Consider the following 18286-nt stretch of genomic DNA (forward strand, 5'->3'; position numbering starts at 1 on the left):
ATTATGAAATGTGACGAAAAATAAGACCAATACACTTGCATAACCGTCATCGTCTGATTCGTGTTCGTGTAAATCTGATTCTTTGACATGCATCATACATTTATTATTTTCTTAAAAAAAATCGCATAATTTTTATATGTTACTTTTTTAAAAAGAATATTAATCCAAAAAGTAATAAAAAAAAGAATATTAATCCAAAAAGTAATCTAAATCAAGGAAAATTCTAGAATGCATGCAATTCATTGTAATTAACCACTGATTTTATATGGTAAAATTTATAAATAGTCATGAAACTATATCAAAATTATCATTTTGAGTATTTAACTTTTAAAAGTTACATAATGAATATTAAATTTTAATTTTGTTACAAATTGGGCATAAATCATTAAGAATTATCTCATTTGACCCTTCAATTATAACTAAAATTTAGTTTTACTCTTAATTTAAATTGAAATAATTTTTATTCTGTTCGTTGAATTGAAAATAAAATAGATATAGATAAAATAAATATCATCTTTTAATTATAAATATTAAATTTGTACCATATAAATTAAAAATTATTTGATATGATGTTATAATATTATGGATGTATGATTTTTTAAATTATATTTAAATTTTTAAATAAAGTTAAATGCTTAAATCACATCGTTAATAAAAATAATTTTATTAATTGATAATATAAATTTTCGCACGTAAAAAACTATAAATCTTTTATTTTACAAATACAACAACAATTAAATAAATAATTAATTATAAAATATTTTTTCTTAATAAAAAATGTATTTAATTGTTTGATAAATGAATTTTTTTGAAAATATTTTTTAATTTTAAAAATAATTTTTTTCATATTTTAAAAAATTCTAAAAATTCTAATTTTTTAGAATTATTACTTAAAATGTTGAAAAATATTAAAAATGAAATTTTAGTTTTAATTGAGGGGTTAAATAAGATATTTTTCATTAATTGAGTATGTTATATTACCCCTTAATAATATTTAACGATTGTTGTTTACTTTTTTTAATAAAGTTCAAAATTTAATGTCTATTTTGTAGTTTTTAAAAATTTAATGATAAATAAAATCAAGTTGTTTTTTAATGACTATTTATGAATTTTACGTTTTTTTTATATTAGTGGTGCGTTTTAATATTATTATTAAATATTAATGGTGCATTTCAAATATTATCTTCGGTATTAATTCTTTTTAGATGATATTTGGGTAAAATGAAACCCCAAGGTGGACCCCTCTGACATCAACCACTAAATAATTGCCACGTTTAACACAGTCCCAGTGACCTGAACTCTGGAATGTAAACCCCTTAAAACTCCTCCTACGTGTCAAGTCAAAATCCCATCCAATAGTTTTAGGCCACGTCAATCTACAAATGCCGTGTGGTTTATCCATTGGCTCCTACAATCCACGTCATTTTTTTCACTGAACCGTTGTCCGTACCGAACCAGTGAGTTCAACGACTACTATATAAAGGGAAACCCGTCACTCTTCCTCGCCCACTCTGCAGGTTCAATATGGCGATTCACGAACGAAACCCTCTTTTGATTTCTGCAATCTTTGTATCTCTCGTCGCCATCGCCTCTGCCAAAGTTTTCTTCGAAGAACGCTTTGATGGTAAATCATTTCTGACTCGTCGTTTCCTCGCTTTCTCTTACTAAATCTGTCCGTTGTATGTGAACCTTTTAGATCGGCTTGCTTTCGTCGTTTGAATCTGTTTTGTAGAGATTTATGACTTTTCATTTTGGTCTAGTTTGAACGGATCAGTGATATTTATGTCTTAATTAGGTGGTCCGGTTGTTTTTGATTCGTTCATTACTCAAATGCTTAATTAGGTTTGAAAATTCAATTTGTTCGATTGTATCTGCGTATTTGATTTTACATTTGTTTGTAGATGTAGTTAGTTTGAGAAATGTGGTTTTGATAACAAATGGATGTGAATGCTAGAGTCTCTAGCGTTCCGATTGATTTTAACTTTAGAGGAAATTAGAATGTAATAACAAATGGAAATATATTAGTATTTGGCTTTTATTTTATGATGTATTGTAGATTGATAATTGAGAGAGTGCTTGTTAATTACTAGACAAATAATTTTTAAATTAAGGAGTCTAGCAGAAACTATACGATGCCTAGTTATATTCCTTTGATTCTCTATGCATTTTTGAAAAATTTAACTGATGAGAAAGATGCCTACTTTTGTTTTAATTTTACCTTTAAACATTTCACTGTTTTCAAATATTACAGTTTTCATTTATTTTTGGCTAATTTTGCTCCTCTTTATTCCCGGCTTGTGAAATTAAAGAGGGATGGGAAAGCCGCTGGGTAAACTCTGACTGGAAAAGAGATGAGAACATGGTGGGAGAGTGGAATTACACTTCTGGAAAATGGAATGGAGATCCCAATGACAAAGGTAACCTTCTGGAAATCTACTCTTAAAGCTATCTTTTTACTCGTTTGAAGTTAGTTACCAATCGCTTTTCATTTTGTACAGGCATTCAAACTAGTGAAGATTACAGGTTCTATGCTATTTCAGCCGAGTTTCCAGAAGTGAACAACAAGGATAAGACTCTAGTGTTTCAATTTTCAGTCAAGCATGAGCAGAAACTTGATTGTGGTGGTGGCTACATGAAGTTGATCAGCGGTGACATTGACCAGAAGAAATTTGGTGGTGAAACCCCATACAGGTTGCTGCATCCCTTGTGATCGAACCTACTCGTATCTCTAAAAGATTTCTTGTTATTGATATACTGATTTTTTGTTATTTTGGATGGTTGCAGCATCATGTTTGGGCCTGATATATGCGGCTATAGCACCAAGAAAGTACATGCTATTCTTACCTACAACGGAACAAACCACTTGATCAAAAAGGAAGTTCCTTGTGAGACTGACCAGCTCACTCATGTTTATACATTCATTCTACGTCCAGATGCTACCTACAGCATCCTTATTGATAATGTTGAGAAACAAACTGGTAGCTTGTACACTGATTGGGATCTTCTTCCACCAAAGAAAATCAAGGATCCTGAGGCCAAGAAGGTAATCTATCAAATCTAGTCTCAATCGATGTCTTTTTGGTTTATTTTGTTCTCATATAACTTTTAGTCCAACCTAAGTATTTTGTATACTGGACAGCCTGAAGATTGGGATGACAAAGAATACATCCCTGATCCAGAAGATAAGAAGTCCGAGGTAATACCTTCTTTCCCGTTCTTCCATTCTCTTACTCTACTTTGTAAACTGCATGGAAGTGTAAAGGCGAAGCTAATCTCTGGTGTTTTGATTACTATAGGGATATGACGACATTCCCAAAGAAATCACAGACCCTGATGCTAAGAAGGTAGCCATTTAATTCTTTGGGATGCTTTTGTTATGAAGTTATATGCCTTTATGATGAAGATTAATGTTAAAATCGTTTGCTTCAGCCTGAAGATTGGGATGAAGAAGAAGATGGTGAATGGACAGCCCCAACCATTCCTAATCCTGAATACAAGGGCCAGTGGAAGCCCAAGGTTTGTGAAATCCTGATCTAATGCAGCATTTTAATATTATTTTTGAATCAGTATTGTGTAAAAGATTCCTCTATCTGCAGAAAATCAAGAACCCTAACTACAAGGGAAAGTGGAAGGCACCAATGATTGACAACCCTGGTTTATTGCTATTCCTTTCCTCTCAAGCCTTTTTCCTTTTATTCTTAACAACAATATTTTAGGTTACTTACTACCATGTTTTCCTTTGTCCATAGATTTCAAGGATGACCCCGATCTCTATGTTTTCCCCAGCTTGAAGTACGTTGGCGTTGAGTTGTGGCAGGTATTCTTTTGTCCTTTTTTTCTATTCCGCTGGTGTCATTATTGCATGCTATTTTAGAACTAATGTTTGTGCTTTGTCAGGTGAAATCCGGAACACTGTTTGATAACATCTTAGTCTCTGATGATGTTGAGTACGCCAAGAAACTAGCCGAAGAAACATGGGGCAAGCAGAAGGATGTATGTGCAGCTCTGTATTTTGAGTGAATATATATATAATTTGATTCGTCATATGTGGTTATTGTCTTTTGCAGGCCGAGAAGGCAGCATTTGAGGAGGAAGAGAAAAAAAGAGAGGAAGAGGTATTGCTTTTTGCTAAGAAGCTGTCTTTGTTAATTATTGAATTTTCTTTCTAACTAATCAATCGTGATGTTCAGGAATCAAAGGATGACCCTGTTGATTCTGATGTAAGCATTCAACATGCCTTCTAAGAATATACATATGATTTCACTGTCGGCCATATTGTTCGGGTTTTCATGGTGTTAACTAACCTCTCAGGCCGAGGACGAGGATGATGATACCGGTGATGCTGAAGGAAGTGAGTCTGATTCCGATACCAAGTCGGACTCCAGCAAAGACAGTGCCAAGGAAGATGCAGTAGAACATGTATGTTATTTGCCCATTTGGCTGATAAAATATTGTTATGAGTATTTTTTGTACAATATGTATATTGATCGGTCATCGTCTTTCTATGCGCAGGATGAACTATAAGGAAAGAGCACTGCAATATTTTGCTGACAGACTGGTTTGGAGGTCAAGTTTTGCATTAGTTAGAAAAAGAATTGTAGTGTTGGGTGTTTTTCTTTAGAGGCGGATTTGCATGTTACGTACAAGCAGACAGAGAAGTGCGAGTAATGCGTTTTCGTTAACCGAAAGAGAGGGGATGGTTTTTATGCTGAGACTAAAGATTTATCCAATAGCTCTTAATATTTCAGGTTCAATCTCATGTTTGCTTCCACTTCTTTACTATTGATATTAATATAATTATATATGTTTTTAAGTATAAGAATATGTAACCCAAATATACTATAGTAACCATGAAGCATCCATATACGCATTACAGAGATGGATTTCAAGTTCTTTGCTTTGAGGGTACATTAAGCATGATAACTAGGGATGGTCATGGGTCGGGTTGAGTCGGGTTTTTGGTCTATCCGACCCGACCTGAGAATAAGAGAGCCTCCACCCGAGACCTGACCAAAACAAGGTTTCACCCGACCTCACCCGACCCGAATATATGACTTAGAAACCCGACCGGCCTGAAATAATAAAAAAATTATTTTTTTCAATAAAAACAATGACTTAATTAAAAAAATTATATATAGAGGGGTATTATTGTAATTATTCTTAAATATATAAGGTAAAATTATATTTTTTTTCTGGTCGAGTCGGATATTTTTCACCCAAAACCCGACCCTGACTTGAATATAATACTTAAAAAACTCTATCCAAACTTTATTTTTTTTAAAAAAATACGACCCGATTGGGTTCGGGTTGAGTGCCCATTATGATGAGAATCCGGGAAAAGGTTGGCGACATTGACTTAAACAAGAAAAAGAAGAAGATATAACTAACAGATTTCAAGGATGATATTGACCTCCTCAGTGTTCTGATAATATCTTAGTTGCTGGGGATGTGCCAAGAAACTAGAATGCAATTGGATTACATTGTAAAATGTTGTCAAGGAAGGAGCTAATATTTGTTTCAGATGATCCATGCCTCCCAGTGGCTTTGAGACATTTCTCTCGAAGCTCTCTGGCTCTTCGCCTCATTCGTTGGACTTCATCGTCGCTCTCTGAATCCATCAACGTCTTAGCTAAATCGGAAATATGATCTCTTGTCGTCACCGAACCATGTTGCTTCATCCGCCACCCGATCTTCCAGTCCTCCACGATGAGCTTACTGTTGAGGTTTTGATCGGCAAGCAGAGGAAAAGTAAGAAAAGGAGTGCCTGCAAATACGCCCTCTCGAACCGAATTCCACCCGCAGTGACTCCAAAACCCCCCAATGGAACCATGGCATAACACCCTCAATTGGTCACACCAAGGCACCACCAATCCCTTATCGCCGCAACCGTCACTTATTCCCTCGCGAGCCACCAACAAAAACCGAACGCCGCTACCTCGCAATCCGGCTGTTATTTCCTCCATCTGAGCACTCGAAACCGAAAGAAAACTACCCATCGACACGTACAAGGCAGAGTTACAAGGTTGTCTGTCAAGCCATTGTAAGCAGTAGGCTCTGTCACAAGGGATTAAGTTCAAGTAAGGTATGCAAGGGCCAACTGCGTAGATGAAGAGGGACAACTCTGCCTTTAACGCGTCGATGGTTCGAGATTCGAGCTCGTAGATAGAAGGAAACAACAGATAATCTGCCTTACGCACAGACGAAACACACCCCAATATTTGCTTCAATATAAGCGGATAGATCCCTCCATTAAAATCAGGAAGGTCCAACAAACGAGTCGAGGAAACCCCGGGAATGTAGTCAACTTGCTCATTCTCGTTGCCCGTAGTAATTAGAACAGTTGATTGAAAACCAGAACGAATGTAAAACAAAAGAAAAAAGGTATAGATTCAGGGAAACAAATGGTGGTGCATTTTACCTAGCAAATCCACCGGCAAGTGGCCGTTTTCCCGGAAAAGATGAAAATGGTAAAATACCGAGAACATTGCCGTTGACATGGGGGCCAAAATGAGGCCACAGGGATGTTCCTCCGATTTCCAACAGATACCGCCCAAAAAAGATGCGTGTCGGCTATGATAAGAGTAGGCGGAAGCTCAAGTTCATTCAGGAGCTTCTCAAACGGAGCCTCCATCTTTGTCCAAACAGCTTCCAAGAATCCAACCATGTCGGAAGCTCGGACTTGCTCCGATGGCACAAAGTTCGGTATACTGCGTAACCGGACATTACCACATTTCTCGTCGGTGCCTATGAAGCTAAGCCACTCCTCGGTCACCTCAAAGGTGATGAGAATTTTGTCGGATTTTGACACTAGTACTTTGCAAAGGTTCATTACGGGTTGATGTGGCCTCGACCAGGGTACGGCAGGGCCACTATGTGGCACACGGCCGCTGGCTTTGCGCTAGCGGCAGAGCTCATGAGCTGACCTTGTTTTCAACCTGGTGGGAACTAAGATGTTGAAACTTGAAAGTGAGCAAGAGCCTTGAAATTGGTTTCCTAATAAGAAAACGTGCTCGGGAAAGATGGATCCTAGAAATGCTAAAAACTATTCACATCAAAGCACATATATTCTCTTAAAATATTTGGTAAATTACACGTTTAGTATCTAAACTATTAGTTTTGATACATTTTAGTGCATAAACTTTTAATTTGTTTAAACTTAAACCTGAAATTTAGTTTTTGTCTCATTTTAGCACATCGCCGTTAAAAACTTTAGTTTTTATTTCATTTTAATACCACATTCAAAATTTAATGTTAAGTTTTAAAAAAATTGAAAGTCTAGGTATAAAAAGGGATCAAAACTGATAGTTTAGGTACCAAATGTGCTAAATTTTTAATGACAAGTGCTAAAATGAAATAAAAACTAAAAGATGGGCATGATTTTTTAAAAAATTGAAAGTTTTAGATAATAAAATAGACTAAAACTGATAATTTAGATACTAAATACATAATTTACCTTAAAATATATATTATGACATCTCGTGTGAATTCAAATTCCGGTATTTAACTTCAAAATATAATATTTATTTACGTAATAAAAGAATTTGAATTTCATTTTATTAGACCTCAAATTATATATAAATTGTATGTTTAATCTTTCTACTTTAATTTTATTATTTTTAATCTTGATCTAAATAGTAACTATGAAATTTATTAAATTTCTTTAATTTATCATTTTCTCCCTTTCATGTTTGATTTATGATTAACATATTAAAATTCAAAAGGTATTTAGATTAAAAGTGATCAAATTAGAGTATGGGACTAAATCAATAATTCATATACAATATAAGGACTAATGACAGCATTTGACCAAATTAAAAAGGGGAATTTAGGCTTTACATAATAAAAAGGGCGATTATTCATTTATTTAATTAATTTAATTATTTGCATTTTTGAAGGAAAGTGTTCCACCTGATTCTGGTTTACAACCTACGTTTAGAAACATAATGGGTAAACTCTGGTTTTAGTCCTCTACAGTTGGATGTTAATTTGATTAAGTCCTTCATCCTACAATTTTATTAATATTTGATTTAGTCCTTATTTCAAATTCACATTACTTTGACTGGTTTAGATTTTTCATACGCATGATTTTCAGATAAATGGTTAACTTGAACATGGAAGAATTCTACTATAATGTTCTCCATGAACAGGGAAGAATTTCGCACGTAACCTCGTTCAAGTTACCAACGCAAAACAAGAGAATCACATTCGATGATGCATCTATTAGAGTAGAGATGGAAGTAAGACTTTAAATGAGATGGGATAGATCGCAAGTTAATCGAAATTGATTCGGTCAAAGATCGATAAATACTCGACTCGAGCTTGAGGTCGACTCGAGTTCTTAACGAGTCAAAATGAACTACTTGATACTCAACTCGAAAAGATCGTAAGCAACTCGAAAATATAATATATCAAGATTTTATTTTTTTAAAAATAAATTATTAATAATATTAACATTTATGTTTTGATTATACTCGTAAATTTTCAAATTGAGTCGAGCTCAACAATAATTGGGCTTTACTAGGCTCGATTACAACCCTAGATAGAAGGTTACCTAACATGGTGGTGGTTGGGAACTTGTTGTTGTGATGTTTTATCAGTGAGTGGTGTACTCTATCATCTATTTTTGATTGAACTTTTTAAGTAAATTACAATTTTAGTAATTGAACTTTATTTTTTTTATTATTTCATTTATTGTACTTTTAAAGTTTTGGCAAAAGGGTAACTTTTGCTCGTGTAGTAAACTCATTTTATCACTTTTGCCCCTATTTTATTTTCACATCAATTTAACCCTCAAAGTTGCTCAATTACATCATTCTATACCCTACCCCTAACTTAAGACCCTAAATTGTAAACCCCAAACCATAATCCTATAACATCTAAACCATAAACCATAAGCATTAACTTGGGTGGCGTTTGGTTCGCTGGAATGTTTATGAGAGAATTGGAATCTGGGAAGGAATTGGAATCTGTAGGAATTAGAATCCAATTCCATATTCTGTTAGGTTGGCAGGAAATGGAATTGGAATCCAATTCCATCATATTTTTGCAGACAGTTAGATGAATTTGATTTCGGTAATGTGAAAATGATAGAATTGCCCTTCTTATTTTTGTGCTTTATTTAGTTTATTTTACAACTTACATGTAGTAATATATTATAAAAAATTAAAAATATAAATTTTCATTTATGATTGATTCATTTCAATAAATTATAAAAATCATGCTAATAAACATTAGTTAAAATCATCGCAATCAAAATATATATTAAGTTACCAAAAGATAAAGCAATATTTCGACACATTCCAATCGGAGTATGTTAATTAGTTACCAAAAAATATACCAAAAACTATTTTTATTCAATATATGAATTAGAAACTCGACCCGACACGACTCAAAATAATAAAAAAATATTTTTATTCAATAAAAACATTGACTTAATTGAAAAAAATTATATATAGAGGGGTATTATTGTAATTATTCCTAAATATATAAGGTAAAATTATATTTTTTTTCTGGTCGGTCTAGTTTTTTCCACCCTAAACCCGAACCCGACCCGACCTGAACCGAATATCACACTTAAAAACCCGACTCGACCCGAACAAAATAAAGTTTCATCCGACCCGACCCGAATATATGAATTAGAAATCCGACCCGACCCGACCCGAAATAATAAAAAATAATTTTTATTTAATAAAAACAGTGACTTAATCCGACCCGACCCGAATTATATATATTTTTGGGTCGGTCCGGATTTTTTCACCCTAAACCCGAACCCGACCCAAATATCACACTTAAAAAAACCCGACTCGACCCTAATATCACACTTTAAAAACCCGACCTGACCCGAACAAAATAAAGTTTCATCCAACCCGACCCAAATATATGAATTAGAAATCCAACCCGACCCTACCCGAAATAATAAAAAAATATTTCTAATAAAAACAGTGATTTAATCCGACCCGACCTGAATTATATATATTTTCGGGTCGGTCCGTTTTTTTTACCTAAACCCGAACCGAGCGAACCTTATATATATTTTCGGGTCGGTCCGTTTTTTTTACCCTAAACCCGAACCCGAGCCGACCCGAATATCACACTTAAAAAAACCCGATCCGATCCGACCAGACCAAAATAAAGTTTCACCCGACCCGAAATAATAAAAAAATATTTTTATTCAATATATGAATAAGTTACCAAAGGATTGACGAGGGTAGTATGGTCAAATTTCAATTCCCTCCAACAAGGGAATTGAATTCCATCAGGGATTCCAATTTCCTTGAAAAACTTGAACCAAACATGGGAAAGTGGTGGAATTGGATTCCAATTCCACCAATTCCAAGGGATTCCATCCAACCAAACGTCATCTTAGGGATTATAATTTAGGGTTTAAGTTAGGGATATGGTATAAAATGATACAATTGAGTAACTTCGATGGCTAAATTGATGCGAAATTACGATAGAGACAAAATGATAAATTGAGTCTACTACAAGAACAAATGTGTCTCCTAACTAAAAGTTTTTAATTTAATCATTAAACTTTATATATTGTCGTAACCGGTTTTCGTCCGGGCACGAAATATTATACTTGGCAGGAAAATTGATGTGAATAAATTATTTTTGAAAATAATTTGGGAGTCGCCATCGGCCTTTTGGGTCAGGTAGGTCGAATACCTAAAAATTATTTTTTAAAGGAGTTTTAAGAAAACATCAATTAAAAAATGAACTGATCTGCGTTTATAACCAAAAATTCGTTTTTTTTAATAATAAAAAGGGATTCGTGGTCGGTTACGTTTAGGGAAGGATTAGCACCCCTACAACGCCCAAAATTGGTACTTTTTAATTATAACTTGTCTCTATTATTAAAATTTAAAAATTCAAAAATATATTTAATTTATAATCCTATTATTTCAAAATTATAAAAAAATATTTATTTATTTAAAATATCAGAAAAAAACTTCTAGGTGCCTTAAGACAACTCTTTTCTTTGACATTAATAAATATTAATTTAAATAATATTGTTTAATTTTTAATTTTAAAATATCAGAATAGGACATCCAGTTGTATTAAGACTGTCATTTTCTTTTATATTGAAAAATAAATATTAAAATAATTTATTTAAAATAAATATTTATTTATTATATATTTATAACAACATTTAAATATATAAACAAGTAAAAATAAAAAAATACAATTCTAACTATATATTTAAAAGCAATAAAAAATACTTAAAATAAATGACTAAATATAATGAAATTAAAATTGAAAAACCTAATTCATAATTAATCAGAATTATAGGGATTAAACATGCTATTTTCTTATTTAATAATTTAGTGACTAAAATAAAATTATCTAAAATTCGGATATTATAATAAAATAAATTAAAAATATAAACTAGGGATTAAAATATTATTTATTAAAATTAAGGGATTAAATTGTTATTTATCTAAATATATTATTTTTAATAAAAAGGACTAAAATAAATAAAATTAAAATTTCGAGACCAAATTAAAAGTATTATAAATTCAATTTAGTGACTAAAATGTAAAGTTTACAAGTTGGAATGGCTTCGGACGGGATTTACCTTTGTGAAATTACAGAAATACCCTCCCCGAAACGACGTCGTTTGGGAGAGGGTTATACCCTAAGCCGGCTGGCCCTACGGGCCAGTTTTCATTCTTCAATTTGTTCTCTCTCTAACAGAGAGAACAAATTGTTCTCTGCCTTCTCTCTAGCTTCCCTCACCGGAGGGAGCCGGTCACGGACGGCAACCGTCTGCCGCCGTGACCATCACCGCCGGCCACCGCATCCGGTGGCCGGAAAATTTTATTTTTATTCTAATAGGTAGATCGGACCGTCCTAAGGACGGTTCCGGTGTTATTTTCTCCTAAAAAGCTCCCAATCGGAGCAAATCTAGGAAAATACCTTCGGTTTTCGAAGGTTGTTGGTGACGTTTGGAGGTTTCCGGTGGTCGTGGCTTCCTCGGTAAGCTTCTCTCCTCCTTTTTCTTCTATTTTTGGTTGCTGGTTGTGGGATGTTGACTGAGATCGTTGGTAGTAGTTTTTTTTTCTTGTTTCTCTATTTTTTTTTCTTTTTTCCGGCTCTGTTTTTGCTCGCAGATGGGGTGATGGCTTTATAGCCATCACCGGTGTGGTCATCGGACCGGTCTGAAGAATACCCTTCGGTGAGTCACCGGACTCCCAGTGGTGACTCACCGTTTGGGGGAGACGTGTGCGGTTACGGCCGGTCTTCTGGAGTCTTTGGTAGACGTGGTGGAAGCTGGAACGTTGGTGTGGCGGTGGAGTCTTCTGGAAGCAGCAGCAGCGGCGGCCGCGTGGCCCTAGGGTATCATACCCTAGGGTTTGTGCTGGATGAGTGTGGGCCGTTGGATCTCTCAGATCCAACGGCTGTGATGATGAGGCGGCTAGGGTTAGAGATCATACTCTAATCTGGGTTTAGGGTTTTTGAATGGGTTTGGGCCATTGTATTTGGGTTAACTGGTTGGGCCAGTATATATTTTTTATTATTATTTATATATGTATATATTTATTTAATAATAATAATCATAATAATATTTATAATAATAATAATAATAATTATAGTAATAATAATTATAATAAATTAATATGGGTAAAAAATTAGTATCTTCAGCTGCCCCTCTTTGCTCATTCTTGTGTTAACAAGAATAGGGCAAAGATGAAAAGATAATAAATTTTTTTATCCATTTGGCTTCACTTGATCATAATGGAGATATTGAATAAATTCTTCTATTTCTTCGGATGAATTCTTCTCATTATGAACTTTCTGCTGGGGATGATGTTGACCTCTTTCTTTCTGTGATAGAGTCATTCAAAAGTTTGAATAAACTCTTGATGAGTTCTTCTCATTATGAACTTTCTCCAGAAAGGCTGATGATAATCTATCTCCTTCTGTGATAGAATTATTGAACAAGTTCTTCTTATTATGAACTTCTTCTTCCTTCTTCAGATGACGAGTTCTTCTTATTATGAACTCTACCTGGCAATGTTGATCCATCAAATGATGAATTCAAGCAAAAGGTTGAACAAGTTCTTCTCATTATGAACTTCTTCTTCCTTCTTCAGATGACGAGTTCTTCTCATTATGAACTCTACCTGGCAATGTTGATCCATCAAATGATGAATTCAAGCAAAAGGTTGAACAAGTTCTTCTCATTATGAACTTCTTCTTCCTTCTTCAGATGACGAGTTCTTCTCATTATGAACTCTACCTGGCAATGTTGATCCATCAAATGATGAATTCAAGCAAAAGGTTGAACAAGTTCTTCTCATTATGAACTTCTTCTTCCTTCTTCAGATGAGTTCTTCTCATTATGAACTTCTTTGGAAAAGCTGCTCCATCTGGTGATGGATTTGAGCAAAAGGTTGAACAAGTTCTTCTCATTATGAACTTCTTCTTCCTTCTTCAGATGAGTTCTTCTCATTATGAACTTCTCTGGAAAAGCTGCTCCATCTGGTGATGGATTTGAGCAAAAGGTTGAACAAATTCTTCTCATTATGAATTTCTTCTTCCTTCTTCAGATGAGTTCTTCTCATTATGAACTTTTTCTGGAAAAGCTAATTTATCAAATGATAGATTTGAATCTTTGCTAAAATCTTTGAAATTCATGTTAAAAATTCAACAAGAATAAAAATGAATGAAAATGTATCTATTTTTGAAAATGCCTAAATATGATGCATGAATGTTAAATTGTTTGATTTCAGATTGGTGAATTGAGTATTTCTTCAATTGTAAAAAAACCAATAAATCTTTCTTCTTCAAATCAAAGAATATTTTTTTCGACAAATGTAGATGTAGATATAATGTCACCAAACCTCTTGAGAATAAAACTCAATAGTATAAGCTCTTGAAAAGCTTGCATTCAGGCAACATGTTGATTCTGATAACAATTCATCTGATTATGAAGTGACCTTTCAAGATAATTTCACAGATATCGATAGTTCTTCTAATACCGAGAAATCTTGAATTCTAATTCTGATGAGGAGAATAAACTGTTATACTTGACAAAAATGGGATTCTCAAAGGCTGAAGCTTCAATAGCCATGTAGAAACGTGGTCCAGATTCATCAATTGCAGAATTGGCAAATTTTATATGTGCTGCTCACATGGCTAATGTTATTGACATATTTCTTCCGGTACAAGATGGGTAGCCATTATGCAATGATCCCAATTACAAGAAAAGGCGAAACTTGGGCTATGATTTTTTGTAAAGGAATAAGCAAAAGAAGCTTGAAAAGAAACTTCTTAATGAAGACGATCATGCAGTTCATCTTTTAATTCCAATGATTGGTTCTGTAGTTCTTACCAAACCAAATCAAATAACTCAAAGAACACTTCCAGAAGATGCTATTGAGTCTCCTTATTTTTACTATGAGCAAATTCATCTTCCAAATTCAATGATTGGTTCTGTCCAACCAGATCAGATAACTCAAAGAACACTTCCAGAAGATGATATTGGCAAATTCATCTTCTAAATTCAATGATTGTTCTGTCCAACCAGATCAGATAACTCAAAGAACACTTTCAGAAAATGCTATGAGCACATTCATCTTCTAAATTCAATGATTGTTCTGTCCAACCAGATCAGATAACTCAAAGAACACTTCCAGAAGATGCTATTGGCAAATTCATCTTCTAAATTCAATGATTGGTCTGTCCAACCAGATCAGATAACTCAAAGAACACTTCCAGAAGATGCTATGAGCACATTCCACTTATTTCAGTTAAGGTTTGGACTGGGATATCACAGTACTTATTAGATGTAGAGCCAGAATTTATAGATTCGAAACATTTCCATGCTGCTACACTAAAAAGGGCTATATTCATAATTCTGCCAATTAAGAAAAGATTTTCTCTTATTCTGCTTCCTCCATGTGCTGATGCTTTTCCATTGACAAAGAAATGATGGCTTTCATGTGATCCAAGAACAAAGTTGAACTGTTTATAAACATGTACAGGAAGTGCCAAATTGACAGAAAGGATCTGTAAGGCTCTTGAAGCTTATGACAATGAGCCATCTTTGAGTATCCAGAAGTATGTTCTTGATGAGTGCCTAAAATGGAATCTAGTATGGGTTGGAAGGAATAAAGTTGCTTCACTTGAACCTGATGAGGTGGAAATGCTTCTAGGTTTCTTTAAAAACCATACACAAGGATCTATATAGAGACATGTTTCCCATTGATATCAATGTCTTGTTTCTTTTTGCTGGAATCAATGCTACAAAGGTTACCTTCTATTGTCTTAGTATATCTTTGAAAACAGATGTGCAAGAACTGAATGGTGATCGGTTGGAGCAATTGATGAGTAGATTTGGCGGATTCGACCTTGTTGCCGGTAGCATCCCGTGTAACAATCTTAATGTTCATGGCTTTAAGATGATGATTTGTTTATTTCGTATTCCATGTATTTAAAAATATTAATATAAAGTGATATTCAGAAATCTTTAAATTATTTCAAAATTATGTTAATTCATATAAAAGAATAAATTGATTTTTCGAAAATAAATTAAATCTCTAATAAATTGAACTTGAAATAGATAGAATTGTATTCAAAGTTCTGGCAAGCATAAGAATGATAAAAATTCAAATGTCTCAACAAATTATAAGCATAAATATTTCTAAATTAATCAAGTTGACACAACTTAGAGAAATGATGTAAGCTTTTGTCTGGAAGATATCAAACGTTGTCGAAATGCTTGTAGATGTGAAATTTCTTCCAAACTGTCAAAATCTTAAGAGAATTCAATTGCCAGATGCCTAATATCAACCTGCATTTGAGCCGCCTTTTCAGGTTTTCAACTCAAATCCTTCATTTGGTTACAAGATGCCCTTTGCGGGTTTTCACCTTGACCCCCCTTTTTTCTCTCTTTTTTTCTTTTTTTTTCTTTTTTCTTTTTTCTTTCTTTTTTCTTTCTTTTTTCTTCAAGCATAATATTTCTTGACAGAATCCAAGTTTATTGGATTTCTCAGAATTTTTCCATCCATTTCTGTCAAGATCAATGCTCCTCCGGAAAAGGCCTTTTTTTACAACGTATGGCCCTTCCCAATTAGGCATCCATTTCCCACGGAAATCTTTATGTATAGGCAAGATCTTTTTTAGTACTAGATCACCCTCTTGGAATTCTCTTGGATGTACTTTTTTGTCATGAGACTTCATCATCCGTTTTTGATACATCTGTCCATGGCAAATAGCTTTCAATCTTTTCTCCTCAACAAGGTTCAATTGATCAACTCTAGCTTGGATCCATTCAGATTCATCCAATTTTATTTCTCTCAATATTCGAAGTGATGGAATCTCAACTTCAATTGGTAAGACTGCTTCCATTCCGTAGACTAAAGAAAACGGTGTTGCCCCAGTAGATGTTCTAACAGTAGTTCGGTATGCATATAGAGCAAAAGGTAACTTCTCGTGCCAATCTTTGTAAGTTTCAGTAGTCTTTGTAATGATTCTCTTGATGTTCTTATTTGCTGCTTCAACTGCCCCATTCATCTTTGGACGATATGCCACTGAATTTGAATGTTTGATCTTAAACTGTGTACAAAGTTCGGTCATCATTTTGTTGTTCAGGTTCAGAGCATTATCTGTAATGATCCTTTCTGGTAAACCATATCGGCAAACTATCTCTTTCTTTATGAATTTGCAGACTGTGGATCTCTTAATATTAGTATATGAAGCAGCTTCAACCCATTTGGTAAATAATCAATTGCCACAAGGATGAAGCAATGTCCATTCAATGCTTTTGGTGTGATTGCCCCAATGACATCTATTCCCCACATAGAAAATGGCCAGGGTGCTGTCATTACATGTAAAGGAGATGGGGGTACATGAATTTTGTCTGCATATATCTGGCATTTATGACATTTTCTTGCATAATCAATGCAATCAGTGTGCATGGTAGCCCAATAGTATCCATATCTCATTATTTTTCTGGCCATGGAAAGACCATTTGCATGTGTTCCACATATTCCACTGTGTACTTCTTCAATGACATTTCGAGCTTCACTGGTATTTAAACATCTCAATAGCATTTGATCATTGCTTCTTCTATACATAATCTCGCCATCAAGAAAATATCCAGCAACCATTCTTCTCAAGGTTCTTTTATCAATTTCCGATGCATTTGGTGGATAACTTTGATTTTTGATATATTGAAGAATATCATGATACCATGGTTTACCATCTGCCTCTTCCTCCACACTATAACAATGTGCAGGAATTTCATATACTTGCATTTTGATTGGCATCATATCAACTTTCTTAGTTGCCTGAAACATAGCAGCTAATGTAGCCAAAGCATCTGCCATTTGATTTTCTTCTCGAGGGAGATAATTGAAAGTAACTCTCTCAAATTTTTTCACTAATTCGAGGGTAAAATTTCGGTATTCCAACAATTTGGGATCTTTTGTTTCTCATTCTCCTCTCAATTGATACACCACTAACGATGAATCTCCATATATTTTGAGACATGTGATTTTTCTTTCTATAGCTGCTTTCAATCCCATGACACAAGCTTCATATTCCGCCATGTTATTGGTGCAAAAGAACTCCAGTCTACTTGTAAAGGGATAATAAACATTTTCTGGAGAAATTAACACTGCCCCAATTCCTCGTCCCAAAGCATTAGATGCTCCGTCAAAGTAAAGCATCCAAGTTGGTAATTCATCATTTGTTCTGACTTCTTCATTCATGGATATGCACAACAAATCTTCATCGGGAAAATTGAAGTTCAAAGGCTGATAATAATTTGATACACGACTGGCCAGAAAATCAGCTATTACACTTCCTTTTATTGCTTTTTGGTTGACATATACAATATCAAACTCAGATAATAACATCTGCCATCTAGCCATTCTTCCTGTCAAAGCTGGAGATTCCATTAAGAATTTCAAAGGATCAAGTTTTGATATCAACCAAGTAGTATGGTATAACATATATTGCCTGAGTCTTCGAGTAGCCCATACCAAGGCACAACATAATTTTTGTATTGGTGGATATCGAATTTCACAATCTGTAAATTTCTTGCTCAGATAATAAATAGCTTTTTCTTTTCTTCCAGATTCATCATGCTGTCCTAATACACATCCCATCGAATTTTCGAAGACCGTTAAGTAGAGAATTAATGGTCTATCAGGCATTGGTGATACTAAAATTGGGGCATTGGATAAATATTTCTTAATAATATCCAAAGTTTCTTGACATTCTTCATTCCAGACTTCAGGATTGTTCTTTCGAAGTAATTTGAACACTGGATCAC

At 34.0% G+C, this 18286-nt stretch overlaps 1 protein-coding gene and 1 pseudogene across 1 annotated transcript; one reads left to right on the forward strand and one right to left on the reverse strand.

The window, feature by feature from the left end:
• The first annotated feature begins 1469 nt into the window (after positions 1 to 1469).
• Positions 1470 to 4742, forward strand: LOC120189490 (calreticulin-like). Its single transcript, XM_039192760.1, has 14 exons — positions 1470 to 1624; positions 2310 to 2417; positions 2499 to 2691; positions 2785 to 3043; positions 3140 to 3196; positions 3297 to 3344; positions 3430 to 3516; positions 3597 to 3654; positions 3750 to 3817; positions 3898 to 3993; positions 4068 to 4115; positions 4191 to 4220; positions 4312 to 4419; positions 4513 to 4742. Exons 1-14 carry the CDS (start codon positions 1525 to 1527, stop codon positions 4522 to 4524), a joined length of 1272 nt encoding a protein of 423 aa, XP_039048691.1. The 5' UTR covers positions 1470 to 1524; the 3' UTR covers positions 4525 to 4742.
• A 717-nt stretch (positions 4743 to 5459) lies between these two features.
• LOC120189631 lies at positions 5460 to 6915 on the reverse strand (annotated as a pseudogene).
• Between the last annotated feature and the right edge of the window lie 11371 nt (positions 6916 to 18286).

Source organism: Hibiscus syriacus, unplaced genomic scaffold, assembly GCF_006381635.1.
Source record: "Hibiscus syriacus cultivar Baekdansim isolate YM2019G1 unplaced genomic scaffold, ASM638163v2 tig00116958_pilon, whole genome shotgun sequence".
Classification (NCBI taxonomy): domain Eukaryota; kingdom Viridiplantae; phylum Streptophyta; class Magnoliopsida; order Malvales; family Malvaceae; genus Hibiscus; species Hibiscus syriacus.